Source organism: Rhinolophus sinicus, linkage group LG02 (genome assembly GCF_036562045.2).
Source record: "Rhinolophus sinicus isolate RSC01 linkage group LG02, ASM3656204v1, whole genome shotgun sequence".
Lineage (NCBI taxonomy): Eukaryota > Metazoa > Chordata > Mammalia > Chiroptera > Rhinolophidae > Rhinolophus > Rhinolophus sinicus.
In genome coordinates, this window is record NC_133752.1 from 91,238,360 (window position 1) to 91,258,875 (window position 20,516).

At 35.7% G+C, this 20,516-nt stretch overlaps 1 protein-coding gene across 1 annotated transcript in view; it reads left to right on the forward strand.

Moving 5' to 3' along the window:
• Nucleotides 1-20,516, forward strand: part of MRC1 (mannose receptor C-type 1) — a 78,689-nt gene that overhangs the window by 35,818 nt on the left and 22,355 nt on the right. The window contains exons 8-18 of the mRNA XM_019752082.2: nt 500-657; nt 2,232-2,342; nt 5,896-6,011; nt 8,134-8,282; nt 10,567-10,766; nt 13,184-13,311; nt 13,800-13,887; nt 15,066-15,210; nt 16,748-16,789; nt 18,060-18,223; nt 19,251-19,318. Coding sequence (XP_019607641.2) covers nt 500-657; nt 2,232-2,342; nt 5,896-6,011; nt 8,134-8,282; nt 10,567-10,766; nt 13,184-13,311; nt 13,800-13,887; nt 15,066-15,210; nt 16,748-16,789; nt 18,060-18,223; nt 19,251-19,318 — 1,369 coding nt within the window. The remainder of the gene's footprint in view (nt 1-499; nt 658-2,231; nt 2,343-5,895; nt 6,012-8,133; nt 8,283-10,566; nt 10,767-13,183; nt 13,312-13,799; nt 13,888-15,065; nt 15,211-16,747; nt 16,790-18,059; nt 18,224-19,250; nt 19,319-20,516) is intronic.

Here is a 20,516-nt window from a genome sequence, read left to right on the forward strand (position 1 = left end):
AACAACAGTTAGTCAAATAAAAGTGGTTTTTAATATTTATTATTTTGAAACATAACTTAAGACTTACTAGTACTCAAAGAGATTTTTATATACATAAGCGCCATATTTCCGACACAATGAGTGCAGCTGGCCTGGTAAGTTATTTATGACAAAAAAGAAGCTCCACAAGATAGAGGGTGATGATAGACCCACCTCAATTTCAGTTTTTCACCTCTCAGGTGATGTACTTGGCAGTAGCACCACAAAACAATACAGTCAGGTTCACAATGTAAAGAACACATTACACAATCCAACGATAATAAAATTGACAGCATAAAGTATAGTTCACATCGCAATCTACAGCAGGTAGGTCACTTAATAGGATGGTCCTTTATGATAGTTATCATATTAACAGAGTAGAACTGTTGTTAAAACAGAGGGCCTTCCTTTCCTGATAACCTCCTGATCTCTGGAAAGAAAACTTTGTGTAAATTGCTGTTGTGTTTTTCTTCTTGCTTAGAGCCAGACGATGTGTTATGGATTGGCTTAAATGACCTCAAGATTCAAATGTACTTTGAATGGAGTGATGGGACCCCTGTGACATTTACCAAATGGCTTCGCGGAGAACCCAGCCATGAAAACAACAGGCAGGAAGATTGCGTTGTCATGAAAGGCAAGGTGAGGTAACTTTAATGACTGAAATCGAGCAGAGGCCACAGGGGATTTCCCCACTTATTACATTGGTTGTTTAGATTATGTCTAGTCTAGGTTAACCTGGCATAGATCAAACTTGAACCAAAACTCAGATTCAATTTCTTGAATCTCTCTCAATTGTTTAGCAACGTCAAATTTTCAAGAGGCCCAGAAAAGCAACAGACAGAAACTTCTGGGTCAAGTATAAAATTAACCAATAACTAATACTCGTATATTGATCCTGTGCTAGGTTCTAAATGATACCATGTATGTATGGGTTGAGAAATCAATTCAGAGCTTTGGTTCTACTTTCAACTGGTTGCTCTGAATAGATGTAGCCCTAGTTCGATCTATTCTGGGTCCCACAGCTGGAATTCAGGGCTTTTGCTTTTTTTTAGATTATATGGAAGTCCCAAATATGAAAAGATTGCTTCCATATCCTAAATATGACTTTGGCAACTGAAGGATATCATCAAGTTCAGTTTTGTTAACAGACAACGAATGTGGTTAAGAAGCAAGGTTTTGATGTGAGAAGTATTTCCTCATTTGCGAAATGGGCATAATAACTATACCCAGCTCGTATGGTGGGTATAAGGATTAAATGAGTTAATACATATAATGTACATAGCACTTGACCCAAACTTATTGTCCAAATAAGTATTAGCTACTGTTTTGTCATTGTGGTTGTTTTTGTTGCGATTAATTGAAAGCTTAAGAAGAGAGTAGGTGGAAACTACCAAAAGAATAGGCAGAAGTATGTCCTGGGAAGAGGAAACCAGAAAGAATCCTACTGATGCATAGAGTCAGAGAAAGAAAGGTGGGTAGGAACACCCATCGAGATTGAGAAAGCATGGATTCGCCCAGGAGTGGGAAGACCAAACCTACCATTTATAAGCATCTCTCTGGTGGAAGGATTGAATACAGTGTGTCGAGACGGAGTGAGAGATGAGGAATTAGAGGCAGACAATACAGAAAACTTTTTTCAAGGTGTTTGGAAGTTAAGTGAAGGATAAGAGAGGTCATTTTCCCATGAAATTTCTAAGGAAAGGAGAGAGGATGGAATTGGAAGTAGAGCTAAAGTTGAAGCCTTAGATCCAAGAGGACAGTCATTAATAAAACTTGGAAAGGGAGGAAAGATGCCTGGTTTCAGGTGTGTTTTCAAGTTTGTTGTGTTGGGCGAGGGAGTGTATTCTGGATGGTTTTACATATACTTGCTTAACTTGAAACCAGCTGACTGTAGAGGCTGTATGCAAAACTTTCTTTGGCACCATCGCTTACAAGCAATCTTAGTTTCTCTCTAGATCCCTCTAAATAGTGACTTGGACAGCTAAGATATAAAAACATATGGGGGCTACAATCTCCTTTTACATCTTTGTAGCTAGATTCAGATTTGCCGTTTACTTGTGAAAAGTCAATTTACCTTTGCTTTTTTCATAGATGCCATTTTCTCTTAATAACTTAAATCTTTGTTTTTCTTTTTCTGAGGCACAATTACAAGACAATAGCATCAAAGTCAAACAACTGATAATCATGACGTTTTTCCTCTTTGCTTTCCGCAGGAGGGGTACTGGGCAGATTGGGCCTGCGAGCGTTCTCTTGGTTACATCTGTAAGATGAAATCACAAACCCAGGGACCAGAAGTAGTGGAAGTAGAAGCAGGCTGCCGGAAAGTGAGTATAGAATGTACATGATGATTCCAGATCAGGAAATAGTATATGATATACTTGGCTTTATTTTTGCCCGTGAAAGTACTTTATTACTGTCATAGCTAGCCAAACTTTTCAATGGTTTAAATATTCAGTGGTTTATTGTTAGTTTTTGTATCATTGTTTTTGCTGTGATTCAATTCTAAATATTTTCAATTTCCATTAAGATTTCTTTGACCCATGAATTGTATGTGTGTGTGTGTGTGTGTGTGTGTGTGTAGGCATGTGTGTGTTGGTAGTGATGAGTGTTTTGTTTCTTAGTTTCTAAATAATTGGGAGATACAATTGATTTTAATTTCACTGCATTGTGATCATATAAAGATATAAAGTCTTTGTTGTTTTATGTTGATATTTTCTTTATGGTCTAGTTCACAGTCAGGTTTTGCGAATATTCCAGGTGTGCTTGAAGAGATGGTCTTTGGTAATTGGGTTCAGGGGTGTATATTATATATGCTGACTAGGTAAAATTTAGCAATTATATTATCCAGATATTCTATATTCCTAATGTTTTGTCTACTTGACAAAATATTCTCCTTGCATTTCTGTCAATTTTTGCTTTATATACTTTGATATGTGTTATATCTTCCTAATGAATCAGTCCTTTCATTATGTAATTACTTTCTTTATTCATAATAATGCTATTTTTGCCATAAAGTCCATTTTAAATAATATCAGTATTGTCACAGAAGCTATCTTTTGCTTGGTATTTCCCTAGAACCTCTTTTTCTAATAATGTCATTATATTTTAGGAATAATCTTGTGAATATATATTTACACTTTTATTTTTAATCTAATTTGATTAATCTAATCTGGCTTTTAACTGGCAAACATGAATTTAGATTTGTTTTCTATACTTATATATTTGGATCAGTTTCTATCATCTTATTTTGTGCTTTATTTTGTTTACATTCTGTTTTCTTTTTTCTCCTTTCCTGCATTGCATTCGTTCTACTGAATAGCTTTATGCCATTTTCTTCCTCCACATGTTTGGGAATTATACATTCTACTTCTATTTTTTAAGTGGTTAACTTATGTTTCTAACATGCATTCCTGACTTGAAGTTAAAGTTAATCACTGTCTCTCTCTGCTTCCTGAACAAAATGAAGATTATAATTCCACTTAGACTTCTAAAAGATTAAAACAAATTGGGGCATTCAATATTATTTTATATTAATTTCAGGTATACAGCATAGTGGTTAGACATTTATATGATTTAAGAAATGATCCCCTGGCATTTGATTTACAATAAATGATTGTAAATTAGTGACTAGTGTAGTACCCACCTGGCACTGTAATGTTAGACTCACAAGAAGCTGAAAAAAAGAATACAGAGAATTCCCGTTTATCATCCAATTCACTTCTCCCACTGATAACATCTCACTAGAGTACATTATCACAACCAGGTAATTGACAATATTATTAACTAAACTACTGGTCTTACTTATATTCCATTCTTTAACTCCCCATTCCCAGTTAGTTATCTTTGCCATTTTTACAGGCAATTAGACCTGGATTCGCTAAGACATTTGTTGATTTCTTTGTTCAGTGTACACTTTTAGCCCACTCATTCCTCCTGACTTAAAATTCCTTCTTGCCAAAGTAAATAGATCTTTTAGTAGTTCTTTCACTTGGGATGTGAGAGAGGGAAACTTTGTCTGAAAACGTCTTGAATTTATCCTCATCCTGCATACTAGTTTATGTAAGTCATTTTAGAATCCTAGATTGACAGCTGTTTTCTGACTGTGCTTTGTATATTATTTCATTTTCTCCTGGCTTTTACTTTTGCCATTGCAATTCCTATGATTAGAGTCATCCTTCTTTTTTTTAAAGTGTGTCCTCTATATTTTCTCTGATTGATTTTCAGATCTTCTCATTATGTTTGTCATTCTGCAGGCTTAGTCCAATGTATTGAAATTTGGATTGATTTTATTGGTTCCATTTGGAACTCGATATGCCTCTTTACTTTGAGGACTAGTATCTTTCAATTCTTGCAAATTGTCAGTCTTTAATTTTATTCTGTGCTTCTGAATTTTATCTTAGATTGATGTTCTCATTCTATTTTCAATCAATATGTTTTTTTAATCTCCTTTCATATTTTAATTCCTCTGCTCCATTCATCCAACTTGCCAATCTTTCTACAACCCTATTTTCTACATTTAACCTGGCCATGAAGTTTTTAACTTTGTATTTTTCTTTTCATGAAATTTCATATTTTGTGTGTTCAGATCTTCTTGTTCTTTGTTCATAGAATATGATCTTTCATTATTGATTTATTTTCTTCTTTTGTGACTTAATCTCAAACATGCTGATTTTTATAATATTTTCCCAGATTGTGTTATCATGTTAGATTGTTGACTTTCCCTTAAAATGAGACATTTTCTCACATGGCTTGTAATTTTTTATTGTTAATTAGTTCCCACCCCATCCCTCAAATATTATAGTCTTGCATGACTTGTGTTGTAGAAATATTTATGTTGTGTGGTTTTGCATTTTACTTCTCTAAATACCTGAGCTTCTCCTTTTGTAGACTAAATTTTACAATTTTATTTATTTATTTATTTTGCCTGTGAATGCTCATACAATGTAGGTAGTGTAAAGTGAAAACCAGCACCCATCTGTGGCATGGGTTAGTTGTTTTCCCAACAGAAGAATTTTTTCCTACACCCAGAACCCCAGGCAGATGACAAGAATCTCTGTCCTTTCCTAGTTCTGTAGCTAGAATGTTCTTGTTCTCTTTGCCCAGAGGGGCTATCTGTAATGGGTATCATCTTCATGAAAGGATTTCAGTTCTATCTCCCTGCCTCAGATGGGCTGATGGCCAGTTATCTTCGTCTGCATGGACAGTAGAACCCAGACCTAATCTAGGTCTGATACGCCCTGGGCAACTTCAGTCTCAGCTGATACACTTTCAGTTCTAGTTTTTAGTTTCTTACTTATTTTTTATACCTGGAATGTCCCCTTCTTTCATTCAAGCTGTAGTATGGATTTTTTTGTTTGTCGTTATATTTTCATTTAGCATTTCTCTGTGTTGGAAGTATGGGAGGGGAACCACGCCAAATCGTGTTGCCATAAATTTGATGCGTACTCTCCCAGCTGACATGCCTTCAGCTCACCGCCTGCTATTGGCCTCAGTAGGCAACAAGGCTTGCCACTGTGCAAGTTATTTCCTGTGGTTACCTATTCTAAAACCCAAGTCTTAGTTATTCTGTTCAGTTTCCTCAGTAAACATTTTCCAAATCATTTTGTTGGAGGATGCCCCCTAATTGGAGAGAATGAGTGCCCTCCCCCCATTTTGTACCATGATTTGTTCTATGAGGAACAATCTACTTGTTATTTGTATTCATGGAATGGTTTTCAAATGACTTGCAAATAATTTGAAAATGCAAAAACGCATTTCAAATTATTCAGATTTGAGTTCTTTAGACACTTCTTTTGTTTATCAATTTGTGTTTCATAATAGATTGTTAAAATAATATCTAATACATATGCATGGCAATCTGCTTGATAACATTAACAGGGCTGGAAAAGACATGGTTTCTACTGCTACATGATTGGACATACACTTTCAACATTTGCAGAAGCAAACCAAACCTGTGTGAATGAGAAGGCTTACTTAACAACTGTTGAAGACAGGTATGCAACGATTTATTTTAAAATGTCAAATGATGAAAAGTTTTCAGAAAAGCCTAAGTATCAATGTGTTCTAAATTTCTGAATAAATTACATTGTGATCATGAGGTATAGTTTGTAAAAGTAGAAGAATTAAAAATCATATTCTCGTTTGAATTCTTCATTACAAACATTATAAAATATTTTGCTGCTTTTAGTACTATAAAGCAATATTCAGAACTGTTTACTCATGCACTAGTAAATGTAGTTTATGGATCTAACTTTTTTCTATATCTATTTTTGTAAGCTGGGAAAGTAGGGTTTTCAGGTCAAAAATCTCACTTTCTATCTTTACCATTTTTTCCACCAAAAAGTAGGGCAGAGAGATTTACTAAATATTTTATTCATTTTTCCCATTCTTCCATTCTTTTCTTTTCTTTGTTAGGTTTACTAGACTAATAGATCAAGGAAATCACATGGACATAGAGGATTTCATGTAACTTTTGACCTCTAGAGTCCCATCTATTTTTAAGATTTTAGTATTTATTTATTTTCCCCCTACTCTTTTCAAAGCACTAGAATAGGTCCAGGAGAAACTTAAAAGAAATTTTTAAATGTCCATTCCATTTGCAGTAAGAAGGTAAAATATTATTGTGTTTTAGTGCAATAAATATTTCTTGATAATTTTCTTTTCTATTTCTGACCTGACATACAAGAATGAAATTGAGGGTAAAGTCCACACAGATTTGTATTATCCTCGATAATGTAATGACCTCTGAAGTTACTTAGCCAAAAATTGTGTAGAGCATTTGAAATATTTGAAAAGTGGACTGATTTTTAAACAACGTATTTTAAAACGCTATAGTTTTCTCCTTTGCATTTTCAGGAATCTCTTACATTTTGAGGAGGGGTAGAGAGAAATGATTTGAGTATATTTGAATGATTTTATTCAGTCACCTATATAGTATTTTTCCTTTATAAGATCACGTTTCCTTAGTGAAATTTGCATACCAATGACACATAAATGTAACACAATATATTTGAGTTACCAACTAAATAATAGCTCAAATGTAGAAATGAGATACTTTTCATGTTGATAATTAGAAAAGTTTACATTAATATTTCTAAAATTGCTTGTAGTTAATTATTTTATTTTTATTTTTAAAATTAGTTTATTGGGGTGACATTTGTTAGCAAAGTTACATAGATTTAAGGTATACAATTCTGTAATACATCATCTATATATCACATTGTGTGTTCACCACCCAGAGTCAGTTCTCTTTCCATCACCATATATTGGATCCCCTTTACCCTCATCTATTATGTTGGTGCAAAAGTAATTGTGGTTTTAGCAATTGTTTTTAACCTTTTAAACCGCAATTACTTTTTCATGAACTTAATATCGCCCCCTTCCCCCCTTACCCTCTGGTAACCACTGAACTATTGTCTATGTCTATGAGTTTTTGTTTCTTTATTTGTTTTTCTTGTTCTTTTGTTGTCAGTTTTATATACCACATATCAGTGAAATCATATTTCTCTACTTTTTCTGTCTGACTTGACCTGAATAGACATTTCTCCAGAAGACATACAAATGGCCAATAGACATATGAAAAAATGTTCAACATCACTAATCATCGGAGAAATACAAATAAAAAACACAATGAGATATCACCTCACCCCAGTCAGAATGGCTATCATCAACAAGACAAATAAGTGTTGGAGAGGCTGTGGAGAAAAAGGAACCCTCATACACTGTTGGTGGGAAGGCAGATTGGTGCAGCCACTGGGGAAGGCAGTGTGGAATTTCCTCAAAGAATTACGAATAGAATTCCCATATGACCCAGCAATCCCTCTCCTGGGTATCTACCCAAAAAATCTGAAAACATTTATCTGTAAAGACATATGTGCTTTGATGTTCATTGCAGCTTTATTTATAGCGGCCAAGAGATGGAAACAACCAAAGTGTCCTTTGATAGATGAATGGGTAAAGAAGTTGTGGTATATATACACAATGGATACTATTCTGCCATAAGATAAGATGAAATAGTGCCATTTGTGACAACATGGATGGATTTTGAGATTATAATGCTAAGCGAAATAAGTTAATTATTTTATTTTAAATTATTTTATTATTATTGTTTTTTAGATATGAGCAAGCCTTTCTAACTAGTTTGGTTGGATTGAGGCCTGAAAGATATTTTTGGACAGGACTTTCAGATGTACAAAACAAAGGGACCTTTCAGTGGACCATTGAGGAAGAGGTTCAGTTCACTCACTGGAACTCTGACATGCCAGGTATGAGCAACAATTTAGCCTGTGGATTTCATTCACCTTGGACATCCACTGGGAAAGCCTGTTACTCCTCCATGTACCTTTCCAAATAGACAGTATAAATGAATTGTGTTTTCAGTATTTTATATTCTATTCTCTTTTTGTTTTTCTGTTGTTTTTTTTAAATTTCCAATTAGTTTGCAGTGGTATAAGAAAACAAAGAGGACACAATCTCTAGGTCATCGGGTACTGTTCTATTTGAAAAGTATTTATGAAATCCTGCATGGTCACAAATGTTCCAAATGGTTAACTTAATTCTAAAAACTCAAAACTATACTAAAGGGATATAAAACTTTCAATGAATAGAAATATTAGTGTGCTTGAGTTGGTGGAGCAAAGATAGTGCTTACATAGAATTCTTTCTATATCGTGTATGTGTTGCCCTGTTTAATCCTTCATATATGTTAGATTGTATTTTATCCTTATAAGAAACCTGCAAAGCAAGTTTGCATATTTTCATTTTAAAGATGTAGAAACTGGGGCTCAGAAAATTTATATCACTAGAAAGATTTGGACCATGGATTTAGACTAATCTGTGTATTTCTGAAATCTGTGGTATTTGCACTAACACCACCCTCCCTCCCTATAAATTTTGATTTGCTTCCTTAGTAGGTAGCTTCTGAAATAGCCTCTGAAAGATTCTTTACCTTCTTTTTACACTGGTGCCATAACATATGACAACTGCCAGGAAATTCAACATCCTTTTTGCAAATGTTTCATTGTGCCTGGGCAAAAATCTAAAGACAGAATAATAGCTCAAGGGTATGAATTTACTGCTTAGCCTAACAAGTCCTAATCTTCAGTTCTTTTCATTTGTATTCTCAGTTCTCTATAGGAAAATAGATCAGTAAACTGGATAGTGCAATTCTTGTTTAATTATTGAGTGTTCTGAAAAAATAGTAGAATTTCAGTTTATTTTTAAATAACTGGGCAATATTAAGAGCTGAGTGCACACTTTACAGAAAAAAATGTTAGGAGTTGTTAGGAGTGATCATTCTTACTCTCTAGGATGCACTCCTTAATTTTGCTTGTATTGTTCACTCATTAGTAGGATTATGAGAGATTAATCTGGGAATGTCTTTACGGAATAAAAATGAATGAAACAGGAGCCATAGGGAATCAGAGACATTAATGACAACACTTTAGAAAAGATGTATCTCCCCAGAACTTGAGTTGCTCTAAACACTTTTAATGTCCTTTAAAAGAATAATAATAAAAGGTGACCTCATCTTCGCAGCAAGGAATCCTAATGTTTGCCAAGCTCTACCTTAATTAATTACTATTTGGTAATAACCATGACTCTAAAACAGAATTATAAACCATGAAGCTTAATATAGTCCTCATTTTATTCTATGTACTTTTTTATCCATGAAAACATTCATTACAACTCTGTAAGGTAGGAGGTGCTACTGTGTTTCCCCGGAAATAAGACCGAGCCAATCAGTTCTAATGCATCTTTTGGAGCAAAATTCAAGTAAGACCTGGTCTTATTTTACTATAATATAAGACTCGGTCTTATATAAATAATATAGTATAATATAATATAATATAATATAATATAATATAATATGACGTGATATGATATGATATGATATGATATATGATATGTTATAATATAATAAATATAATACCGGGTCTTGTATTAATTTTTGCTTCAAAAGATGCATTAGAACTGATTGTCTGACTAGGTCTTATTTTCGGGGAAACATGATATTTGCATTTTAAGATGAGCCAACACGTTCCGAGTGACTGAGTAATGATGAAAATCCCCAGCCCAGGTGTACCTCATTTTGAAGTCTGTGAAGAACTTCTGTTCTAGAGGATCTACACAGACCCGAGGGAACAAAAATATCTAGAAGAATGTGTTTTAAAAAAAAGAAATGTTAAACCATTCTTTTTGTTATTGTGGTCAATTTTATTATACTGTAATTATTGTATCATTAAATGTCCATATGGGGGGGGGCACCCTGCCAGATGTTAGAAATACAAAATGTTATCAAAACCTTTGAGATCATAAATTCAGTTGCTTTGTGACCTTTGAAATCATAATTCAGTTGGGGACATAGGCCACACAAATGAAAGGTAAATAGTGGTTCACATAGCACAAATGAATTGCCAAATGCTGCAGGATTTTCTCATCACATGTAGATTTGGCCACAGAATCGGACCCTCAGGTTTGAGCGGTCTCCTGTAAGCATGGCCAACCGTCAGCAGCACCATTTGAGTGAACTGTATGTATTTTATGCAGGGCGAAAACCAGGCTGTGTTGCCATGAGAACTGGGAGAGCAGGGGGCTTATGGGATGTTTTGAGATGCGAAGAAAAGGCAAAATTCGTGTGCAAACACTGGGCAGAAGGAGTAACTCGCCCGCCAGAGCCCACAACAACACCTGAACCCAAATGTCCAGAGGATTGGGGCACCTCCAGTAAAACAAGCTTGTGTTTCAAGGTAAGTCACAATTACTAAGCTAATACAGAATTGGGAATATACTTCAGCTTTAGGGATCACCTAAGGAATTAAAATGCAAAAACCAAAACCACCATGCCCAGGCTCCACCTGTAGAAATTCTGGTTTTATTGATCTGGGAGGAGTACAGGACATCACTTGTTTTTAAAGAGCTCTCCTTGGTTCGATGCTGGTGACCAGTTGCATTTAACACCAGCAAACATAACGAACAACACAGACACAGGTCACAGCAGCCTTTCTTCCAGTGCTTTCCGTTCATCACCCTTCTCTCTGCGTCCCGCCTCTCTCCCAGGCTTTCTGACACTAGTCTGAGCTCGCATTTCTTTTCATCTTAATGAAAATTTCTTCTCCTCCTCATTGTCTCCCATTGCATCTCATTTTCGCTCTGTTCTTAGAACCCTAGCCTTTAGTTAACTGAGTTGATAGAGGAATCTATACTAATGCCACAGGGGTGTCCTGAAGATAACGCTCCACTGTTCTGATTTAACCCCTGATGATTAGGCTAATGGGATATGAAGGCCCTGCTAAGTAAGGGCACGTGGCCGTTCAGCGCCCTTTAAATGACAGTGTGATCGATCCTCTGCTGTTATTTTATGCAGTCCTAAGCAGGACCATCCATTTTCTCCTAATGCAATCGAGTTCACCTAAACAAGTAAACAAAAACCCCAGCGAGTTCAGCATTGGGTCTTTTTCTCTCTCTCGTAAGTCATATCCATTCTAGAGAAGGTGGTATTTAGCCAAATACAGAAATACACTTATCTACTGCTTAATGCTATTATTCTCTAAAAGTCCTGCTCTCAGGGACCTCTATTATTCAATCCTTTCAGTGGCAGATGGCCATGGCGTGCCTTGTAAAACAGTTTGGCAAGGTTGATGAAGAACTTGAATTACTATAGTGTGTGTCAGAATTAGGTTGTTTAATATCTAACTGGAGGGGTATGGCTTGTTAAGTAGGAAACTGCCATTAGTAGCAATAGAGACTGATGAACTGTTCAATCCAGATTAGCTGGTGGGGGCTAAAAGCGTAATTTATATGGAAGGGGATGTATTGAGCCAAGACAAGAGAGGATTTTGTAAATGGACTGAGGACCAACACAAAGCCACTCAGGTATTTATTGCTGCCTCTGGACGCTTTTGATTCACTCCAGGGAGGCCAGGTTCATCCTATACACAGCCTGAGGGTGGTAGGCTACTGAGATTTATCGCAGCATTTTGAGAGAAGCAGCAGCATCCTGCAGAACTGGGAAGCGAACCAAGTTTCCATCAGACGTTATCCAGGTGGATGTTCAATAAACCCTTGTATGTGCTTCATTAGAAAGTTTGGGGTAGGGTTTGTTTGGAAATATACAGACCATCTTTGTACAGATTAAGATGTGGGAAATACGAATAAAATTCAGCTGATAGTTGATTGAATTAAGAAAATAAAGTCTTATATCACAGTCTAGCAAGTCAAGGTACTCACAGGACTTGGGGTTACTGACATGGAAACTTACTCAAGACACCTGTGTCCAGATAACTCAAGTTAGGGTCAAGGTGAAGGTCACCTTGGGTTGTTCGATGACAGCTGGGCAGCCATACTCCGTTGGAAGCAAATCCCTTTCTCCACAAGCCTTGGGTGAAGGAGCCATGACTCAGAAAAGATAAATAAAAATTATAAAAGCTGGTGGAGACAAGGAACTGCTATATCATTTGCATACTGATAGGTGTTTCCCAAACTGTCACTGTGAATTCCATGTCACTGCAGTCCTCTGGATAATATGACATATTCCCTAAATTATTAACCTATTAAATTGAGTTTAGCTTATAACCCATCTTGTTAGATGCTCTGCCAGATGAGTGTCTGTTTTGGCATGTGCGCCAAGAGTTGTGAAAATATACATCCATAGGAAAAAAGACAAGACAGTTTTGAAAGATACTACCAACGAAATATTGAAAGACTGCCAGGTTATTCATTATTTAAGCTAAACAAGACAACAATCTGTGGCACGACCTTAAGGAGGTTATTATCCTTAAAATGTGCTTTATTCATGTTTACTTTGTTCAAAAGTTGCATTTTTTCTCCATCTCAATGCCACTTTTCACATTTAACCAAATCAATCCTGTCTTCGATAATGAGCTTAACCCATATGCCTAAGGTTTCTAAGATCTTAATCTAATTTCTCCTGTGCTATCAAATAATTTTATTTTCTAAGGTTTTCTCAACAAAAATGATCTCCCAAATTTTTTTCCCCAAATATTCAGTCATAAATTCATTTTTAACCAAGAGAATTATGTTGTTTTGGGCCACGGCAATGTCTTGCTTTTCTATAAATGAAATCTCATCAAAAGTGAATAATTCTTTTTCTTGATTTGATAAGCTATGACATGTAAAATAACATCTGAAACCATATCATTTTTAGCTGTTTACAAAAGGAAAACATGAGAAGAAAACATGGTTTGAATCTCGAGATTTCTGTAGAGCTTTGGGTGGAGATCTAGCGAGTATCAATAACAAAGAGGAACAGCAAACAATATGGCGATTAATTACGTACGTATCTTTTCTATATAATACTCCTTTCTTTTAACTATATGGTGCTAATGATGTTGAAAAAATTCTTACATTTCTGAAATTGTTGTCTCATGATACTACTTTGTGTCCATGTAGCATATCCCAAATCCAGGTGCCCTTTTAAATCTAGTTTCACTTCCAAATGCTTTAATTTTGTATAAATCCTATGAGGAATGGCTCTATAAAAGTACAAGACACTCAATACATATTGTTAAATGAATAATGAACGGCTATCTTTCAATGCTTTACAATGATATCTTCTCAAATGGTGGCTTCTGTTTGGGATATTTGTGGGTTGTACCAAAATGTGTATCTATTTCATAATACTTACATTTAGTCATTGAATTTGCCTGTGTACTAACTAATTTATGTTTTGGAGGTAACTTTCAAATTTGATGAGTCCTCATAGGTGACCAAATTTGTTTCATGCTATTGCATAAGCTTTCTTTATATCTTGTATATTGCAGGACTAGTGGAAGCTACCATGAACTGTTTTGGTTGGGGTTGACGTATGGAAGTCCTTCAGAGGGCTTTACTTGGAGCGATGGCTCTCCTGTGAGTAATTTGATTATATATATCGTTTTCTTACTTCATCACATAGTATTTATTATCCTTGGCTTAATGCACACTTTTGGTAAGAAAGGTTATCATAATAGCTAGAGACATTTTTCTATGGAAAATAAATTCTATTTTAGGGTCATTATTCTGCCCCTGCCCTAGTAGAGTTCTCCTAGTCACACAAGGTGTAACCATGTTGACTAGATTAAAAAAAAAGTGGGGAACTCATTCCACTAGTTTCTATAAAATAAAATCTTTATTCTGTCATGTAAAATTGATATGCAAGTAGTTAAACTTTTAAAAAATTGAGTATTTTATAACCTCTAATAGATCAGAAGATCTGGAAACAACTTTTGATATTTCATGAATACCCATTAGACTTTGTCAGACTTCTCCATTCTCAGAAAAGGAGAAGTGAGAGACTAAGCACTTGCTGTCAATGTTTAGTACACTAGTTGTCACAGGAAGTGATTTGTGATTTCAGTTCTATCTCCTTATAACACAGCAGCAACTTTTCAAAGAACTTGGGTAAGGTGGTATTTTTGATGGCTCCATTGACATTTGAATTTTATATATTATATTGCTGGAAAATAAATCAGAATGCTTAGTCTAAAACCCTATGGGCTAGGAGTCCATGCTGAAAATTCCATAGGGGACCTAAACCCAGCCTTTCATCTATTTCTACTGTTCATTTTAGTAAAATTTGGTAGTTTTTGTTAGCAACATGTTATAGGCCTGTTTCTTTTGTAAAAAGAACTAATGAATTCCTTTGTGCTACCCATCGAATAAAGAGAAAGTTTCCAACATCACACATATTATCCCTTAAGAACAAGTTATAAATGTACGAACTCCTAATACTGAGAAATGGAGCTCTTTGTCTGATTTTTCCTATATATAAATGCCACTTCTGTGGCCTATTCTATTTAATGAGAGTAAAGGAAATTTTATAATAACCAGTAGCATACTCTATTCTACTTCAAAAGTTTCCATGTAATGAAACCTATGTCTTTCCCAGTCGTGTTTATAAATCTTTCTATCAAAGTCAAGCTTTGGAAAATAAAAGTAAATAGATTACAAAATGTAAATATATCTTTTCTGTTTGGATAGGTGATTGACATTGGCTTGTTAATTGACATTGATTGTTAAGTGATTGCAATGTAATGTTTCTAACACAGGTTTCATATGAAAATTGGGCTTATGGAGAACCTAATAATTATGGAAATACTGAATACTGTGGAGATTTGAAAGGTGATCCTGGTATGTCCTGGAATGATATTAACTGTGAACATCTTAAGAACTGGATCTGCCAGATAAAAAAAGGTATGATAACCTGTTTTCTCTTTTATCTCAGCTTAAAGAACTGACCTCCTTACATCCCAATGTCTTCTCTTCATTAGGGGAACCAAACAAACAAAAATAACAAAATAAGGGAACTGGCAGGGACCATCGTTTCACAGGATAAGAATGAAGTCACTGAGCACAGATAAATGTTCCAAAGGAACGGAGGATCAAAAGGCCACCGAGAATCCTAGACCAAAATCACGTCCGCGGAAATAGTTCCCACGAGCTGTGATTTCTGACTCGGTCCTACAGTGGTGGGAGTGGGTGTTCTACTCTGTGAGCAGAGTATTGAATATGCGATTTCTTTTTTGGAATTTTCACCTTCTGACCTCCGTTAGTCAGGTGAAAGCTTCCCTAAGTCTGAATTTCTTATATATTGATTTGTCAAAGAAATGTTCAACACAAAGAACAACCACCGACTTGAGGTCCCTGATAATATTTGGACCCACCATGTTATGATGGTCAAAATGTATCTGTGCTTGCTGTCAATCATGATTTTGACTCAGAAAGTTCCATATTTCCAAGTCAGAGAGTGAGGTCAGAGGATTCAGGTTCTTATGTTAAAATAAACAAACCAACAGACCCACCCTTGAACCAAAATATGAGTCAACTTTCTCATTTGGAAACAGATAGATGGAACTACATTGCCCTCTGCTGTCAGGAAGCCTTGGCTACTGTCCCAACTTGCCTTGCTAGAGACACTGTTGCTGACTGCTTATTTTCCTTACTCCTGCTTAGATTAGTGCTTTCAAATGTTCAGAAAGGAGGAATAAATAGTGGCCAGTTTTCTTTAAAACTTCTAGCTACCAATGATTAGTTTCCTTATATATTATTAGTAGCTCTGTTCCTACGGCTGTTGAATACACTAAACCAAAAGCGAGGTAATCCAAGTCCTTTTATCAGATTCCAACAAAGTTCAGATATATCAGTAACTACTTGGAAAGAAAAGTGTTTCATTTAACTTTTAGTGAAACATACATTTAATAAAAATATCCTTTGATGAAAAATATATTTTATAAATAAAAAGTTGATATTTAATGGTTTCAAATAATGATATTGTAAGTAATTTCACAGCTAATTATAAGATGTGTTAACATCCATTGAGCAGCTTCTAAATATCAATAACTCACATATTTTACCCCACCTATTTACACATATTACTAACTTCTTTTTGCAGTGGACAAGATTAAGGGTAAGCATTTTAAACCCCGGTCTGTCTCCAAAACTCATGTTCTATTTTTTTTCCTTTAGATGACACTACTTGAACCTGAAAACTCTCTTGCGACTTCTGGTGGCTATTATTATAACTACTTTGTTTATCTCTTAACTCCTAATTTTGTTTTCCTTCATTCTCCTCTACAGCATGATAGGAGAATTGGAGAGTGGAAGAGAGGGAGGAGAAAAAAAGAGCAATTAAATTTTTAACTATATCAACTCATGAAAATAGTTGAAACCAGAAGGATATGTAATAGCAGAAGTACAGCACACTTTATAATAATTTTCTTTTGTTTTTCAGGACAAACACCAAATCCTGAGCCCACACCAGCTCCTGAAGACAGTAGGTGTTTTCTTGTTTTCTGATATCCATATTGATATTTTCCCCCTCTTTCCTCTCACAATGAAAAACATATTTACCCTACGAAGGTGAAGAGCAAAGGTTCTTAATATCTTTGGGAATCTCATATAAATTTGGATTTTTCTCTCTAGACAGGTGCTCCTATGCACAAACATAAGGCATTGTTAGTGCAATTTCTCAAGGGTTCATGAATCAAATCCAAAGACACATGTTTCTTCTTTAGCACATGTATTAGTTTCCTATGGCTGCTGTAACAGATTACCACAAACTTGGTGGCTTAAAGCCACATTCATCGGTTTCCTTGCCTTTTCCAGCTTGGTGAGTTGTATTCCTTGCATTTATGGTTTCATGGCCCCTTCATCCATCTTCAGAACCAGAAATGTGTCATCTTGTTTCATTTGTCACATGGCTTTCGTCTTCTGTAGTCAAATATCCCTTGGCCTCCCTCTGTCACTTGTGATTACATCTAGGTCCCATCCAGATAATCTAAAATATTCTTTCTATCTCAGGATCTTTAATTTAATCACATCTACCAAGCCCCTTTTTCTGTGTGGGGCAATAATCACAGATTGCAGTTATTAGGGTCTGGACATCTTTGGGGTCTCTTATTCAAGCCACTAACAGCACAGATGGCTTGGCAAGAGCCTTAGGTGCCCTCCTGGTACCATGTTTCCCCGAAAATAAGACCTAACCAGAAAATAAGCCCTAGCATCTTTTTCAGGATGATGTGCCCTGAACATAAGCCCTAATGAGTCGTTTGGAGCAAACCTTAATATAAGACCCAGTCTTATTTTCAGGGAAACACGGTATATGAATTCCTTGGTTCTCCAGTTATACACTGAAATACCCAAGTCCATCTGTTACAAGTTCTTTGTTCTATTGAGATGAAAACTGCTTTCTCAAGCTTCTACTCCTTGAACCTAGGTCATCATGAGAGCTTGGATGTAAATCCTTCCATTTATGTGATCCTACTGATGAGACTAATGTTGGGAGTCTGTTGACCCAATAATGATGCATGGAACTTAGTGAGAAGAGAGAGTAGCTAGTTTTTACGGAGTTGATGGAAAGTAGACATTTGGCTTTAGGTGATGAGTCTGTATCTGGCAGAAACATCCTGCTCGTCCTGGGATCTCAAAGTTGCAGAGACCTCTGTTATAGCTACTCTGCCCTTTTTCACTTTTGTGTGCCATACATACCAGATGCCGGAATTCACCAAAATAAAATTCATCCCCTTCCTTCATGAATTTTTCAGATCCACCAGTCACTGAAGATGGTTGGGTTATTTACAAAGACTACCAGTATTATTTTAGCAAAGAGAAGGAAACCATGGACAATGCACGAGGATTTTGCAAGAAGAATTTTGGTGATCTTGTTTCCATTCAAAGTGAAAGTGAAAAGAAGTTTCTATGGAAATACGTAAGACAATGATTAATTTAAGAATGGAATAGTGACATGGGAGAAGCAAACATAATGTCTACAATTGGTACCTCTGGGTGAAATTTTAAAGTATGTGCTGAATTTGAACCTGCTAAGGTCGGGGTAAAGAAGTGAAGACCAGAGGAGGGGGTGTGGGTATTGGCCGTAATAGAAGTGAATGACCTGATTGTTTGACTATTCAGTGCAGAATCACAGAACCCAGAGACACTCTTTTAGCTTGGCCTTTGTGGGATCCATATTTCATGGCTTTGAATTCACTAATTTGATTTTCAGAGATTACAATTCCTCATCAGTTGTTTATATCAATGATTTGTGTACATTGCAGGTTGATTATTCATTTAAAAATCTGTCTTAGTTGGACCAAACTGTTGGTTGATAGATAGTACAGCTTGGTTATTCATATAAAAATCTTTCTTGGTTGTACCCAAATTGTCAGCTAACAGTAAAGGTATAATTAATTTTTTCCAAGAGTGCTTGCGTGGCTCAATCTTTCTCTTTAAAAATCCTCATCAAAAAGGAGGCAAGAAGGAGAGCAGGAAAAAAAAAAAGCTGAACAGGAATGAAAAGAATAGAAATCCATTTGATTACAAAAGTATTAAAGTGTAGTCTGACTTTCTTAATCTTTGTGGATATACCTTGGTTTGAAATTGCCAGGATATTTCCTAATATTGCACAAAAATATACGTGGATAAAGAAGTGTTTCCTCAGATGCATAATCTCAAATAGCTACTTTGTTTTAAAGAGTGTCTTCCACAAACTAATTACTGTGTAGGCATTTGATAGTATAGAGAATGCCTTAAGCTATTTGCTTTATAAATGCAGGTTGTTATATAGTGTGCAGATTTTTCTTTTTATTTCTATGAAAAAATAACTTTGAATATACACAACACAATTTCTGCATGAATTTTTCCTTAGAAAAAGTCCCACACGCTGCCTCATTAATATGTAGGTTTTATTTAAGAATTTGCTTATTATATAAAGTATAACTCAAACCTCCATGTTTTAGGTAAACAAGAATGATGCACAACCAGCCTATTTTATTGGCTTATTGATCAGCTTGGATAAAAAGTTTATGTAAGTAAATCAAATTAAAATAACTTTGCTTAGGATGGTGATCTGATGATAAACACCTAAGTTACTTCGAGGGTTTTCTCTTGCTGAATGCAGTTTCAAAAATCTTCCAGGATTCTCAATCTAAAAGGCTTCCTTAAAAAGACCAAAAACAAATTTAAAATAATCCTATTAAATCTTTTCAGCATTCTAATTCTCCAATAACTCAAAATCTGATTTAATCTTGCAAACTTTCACCTGTCTTTGTTTTGGCATATTATCACCTATTACTACTAAATCATTGTCTATGAAGATGTATTATATAGATAGGAATACTGAATTGATTTTAAAATTTATGATTTCTACTTGGACTCCTTGGTGCCCAGAACCAAAGATTCCTTGTACATCACCCCACTCACTGCTTTAACAGCACAACTTTGAAAAACTCTTTTGACTGCATGAAATGCTATCCCTTCAAAGGAATGACTGTACTGTTTTCCATTAGACACAGGAGCCAGGAAAAGCTATGGGAGTGAGGACGTTAGTACATTTGGGGGGTTTCTTTCCTTGTTCATTAATACACACGTTCCCCTAAGTTGGAAGAGAAGATATGTCTTCCAGCCTCATCCACAGATGTTTTAGGCACATGTGTTCTCTGTGACTATGGCTGCCATTTCTGAGCAATAGAGACCTAAACTCACACTCATTATTTTTAAAGATCAGAAATATTTCAGGTTCCTTTGAACAAGTACCTGTTTCAATCATCTCTAAAATGAGAGATCTCTTAGTCCTTTTCCAGCTGTCTCTGAATTTCTGTAATTTGTGAAAATAAGCGTTGGTCCACATCACTTGGGAAAAACCAGAGTAAACGTGAAATTTGGAAAATGGGCCTCATGAGAAACTCTGTATTTCAGCCTCTCTATGGGTGGTTGTAGTTTGTGGGAATCATGCCTAAGAAGTACTATGGAAGACTTGTGCTCTGGCCCACTTCCGGAGTAACTGGGGTCTCTCCGTTTCTTCACCCACCTGAAGACTACAGGCAGCTTTTGCAAGGATGAAAAAGAAGGCGGACTAGGCAAGGAATCAGTTTGCTACAGAGAAGCACAAAGCACGGGAAATACCAGCCATCTTTGGGTTTTCCTGCTAGTCTCTCTAGAACCCCTCCTCTCTAGAGCCTCACTCTAGAACCTCCTCTCTAGAAACTTTCTAGAACCCTCTCTCT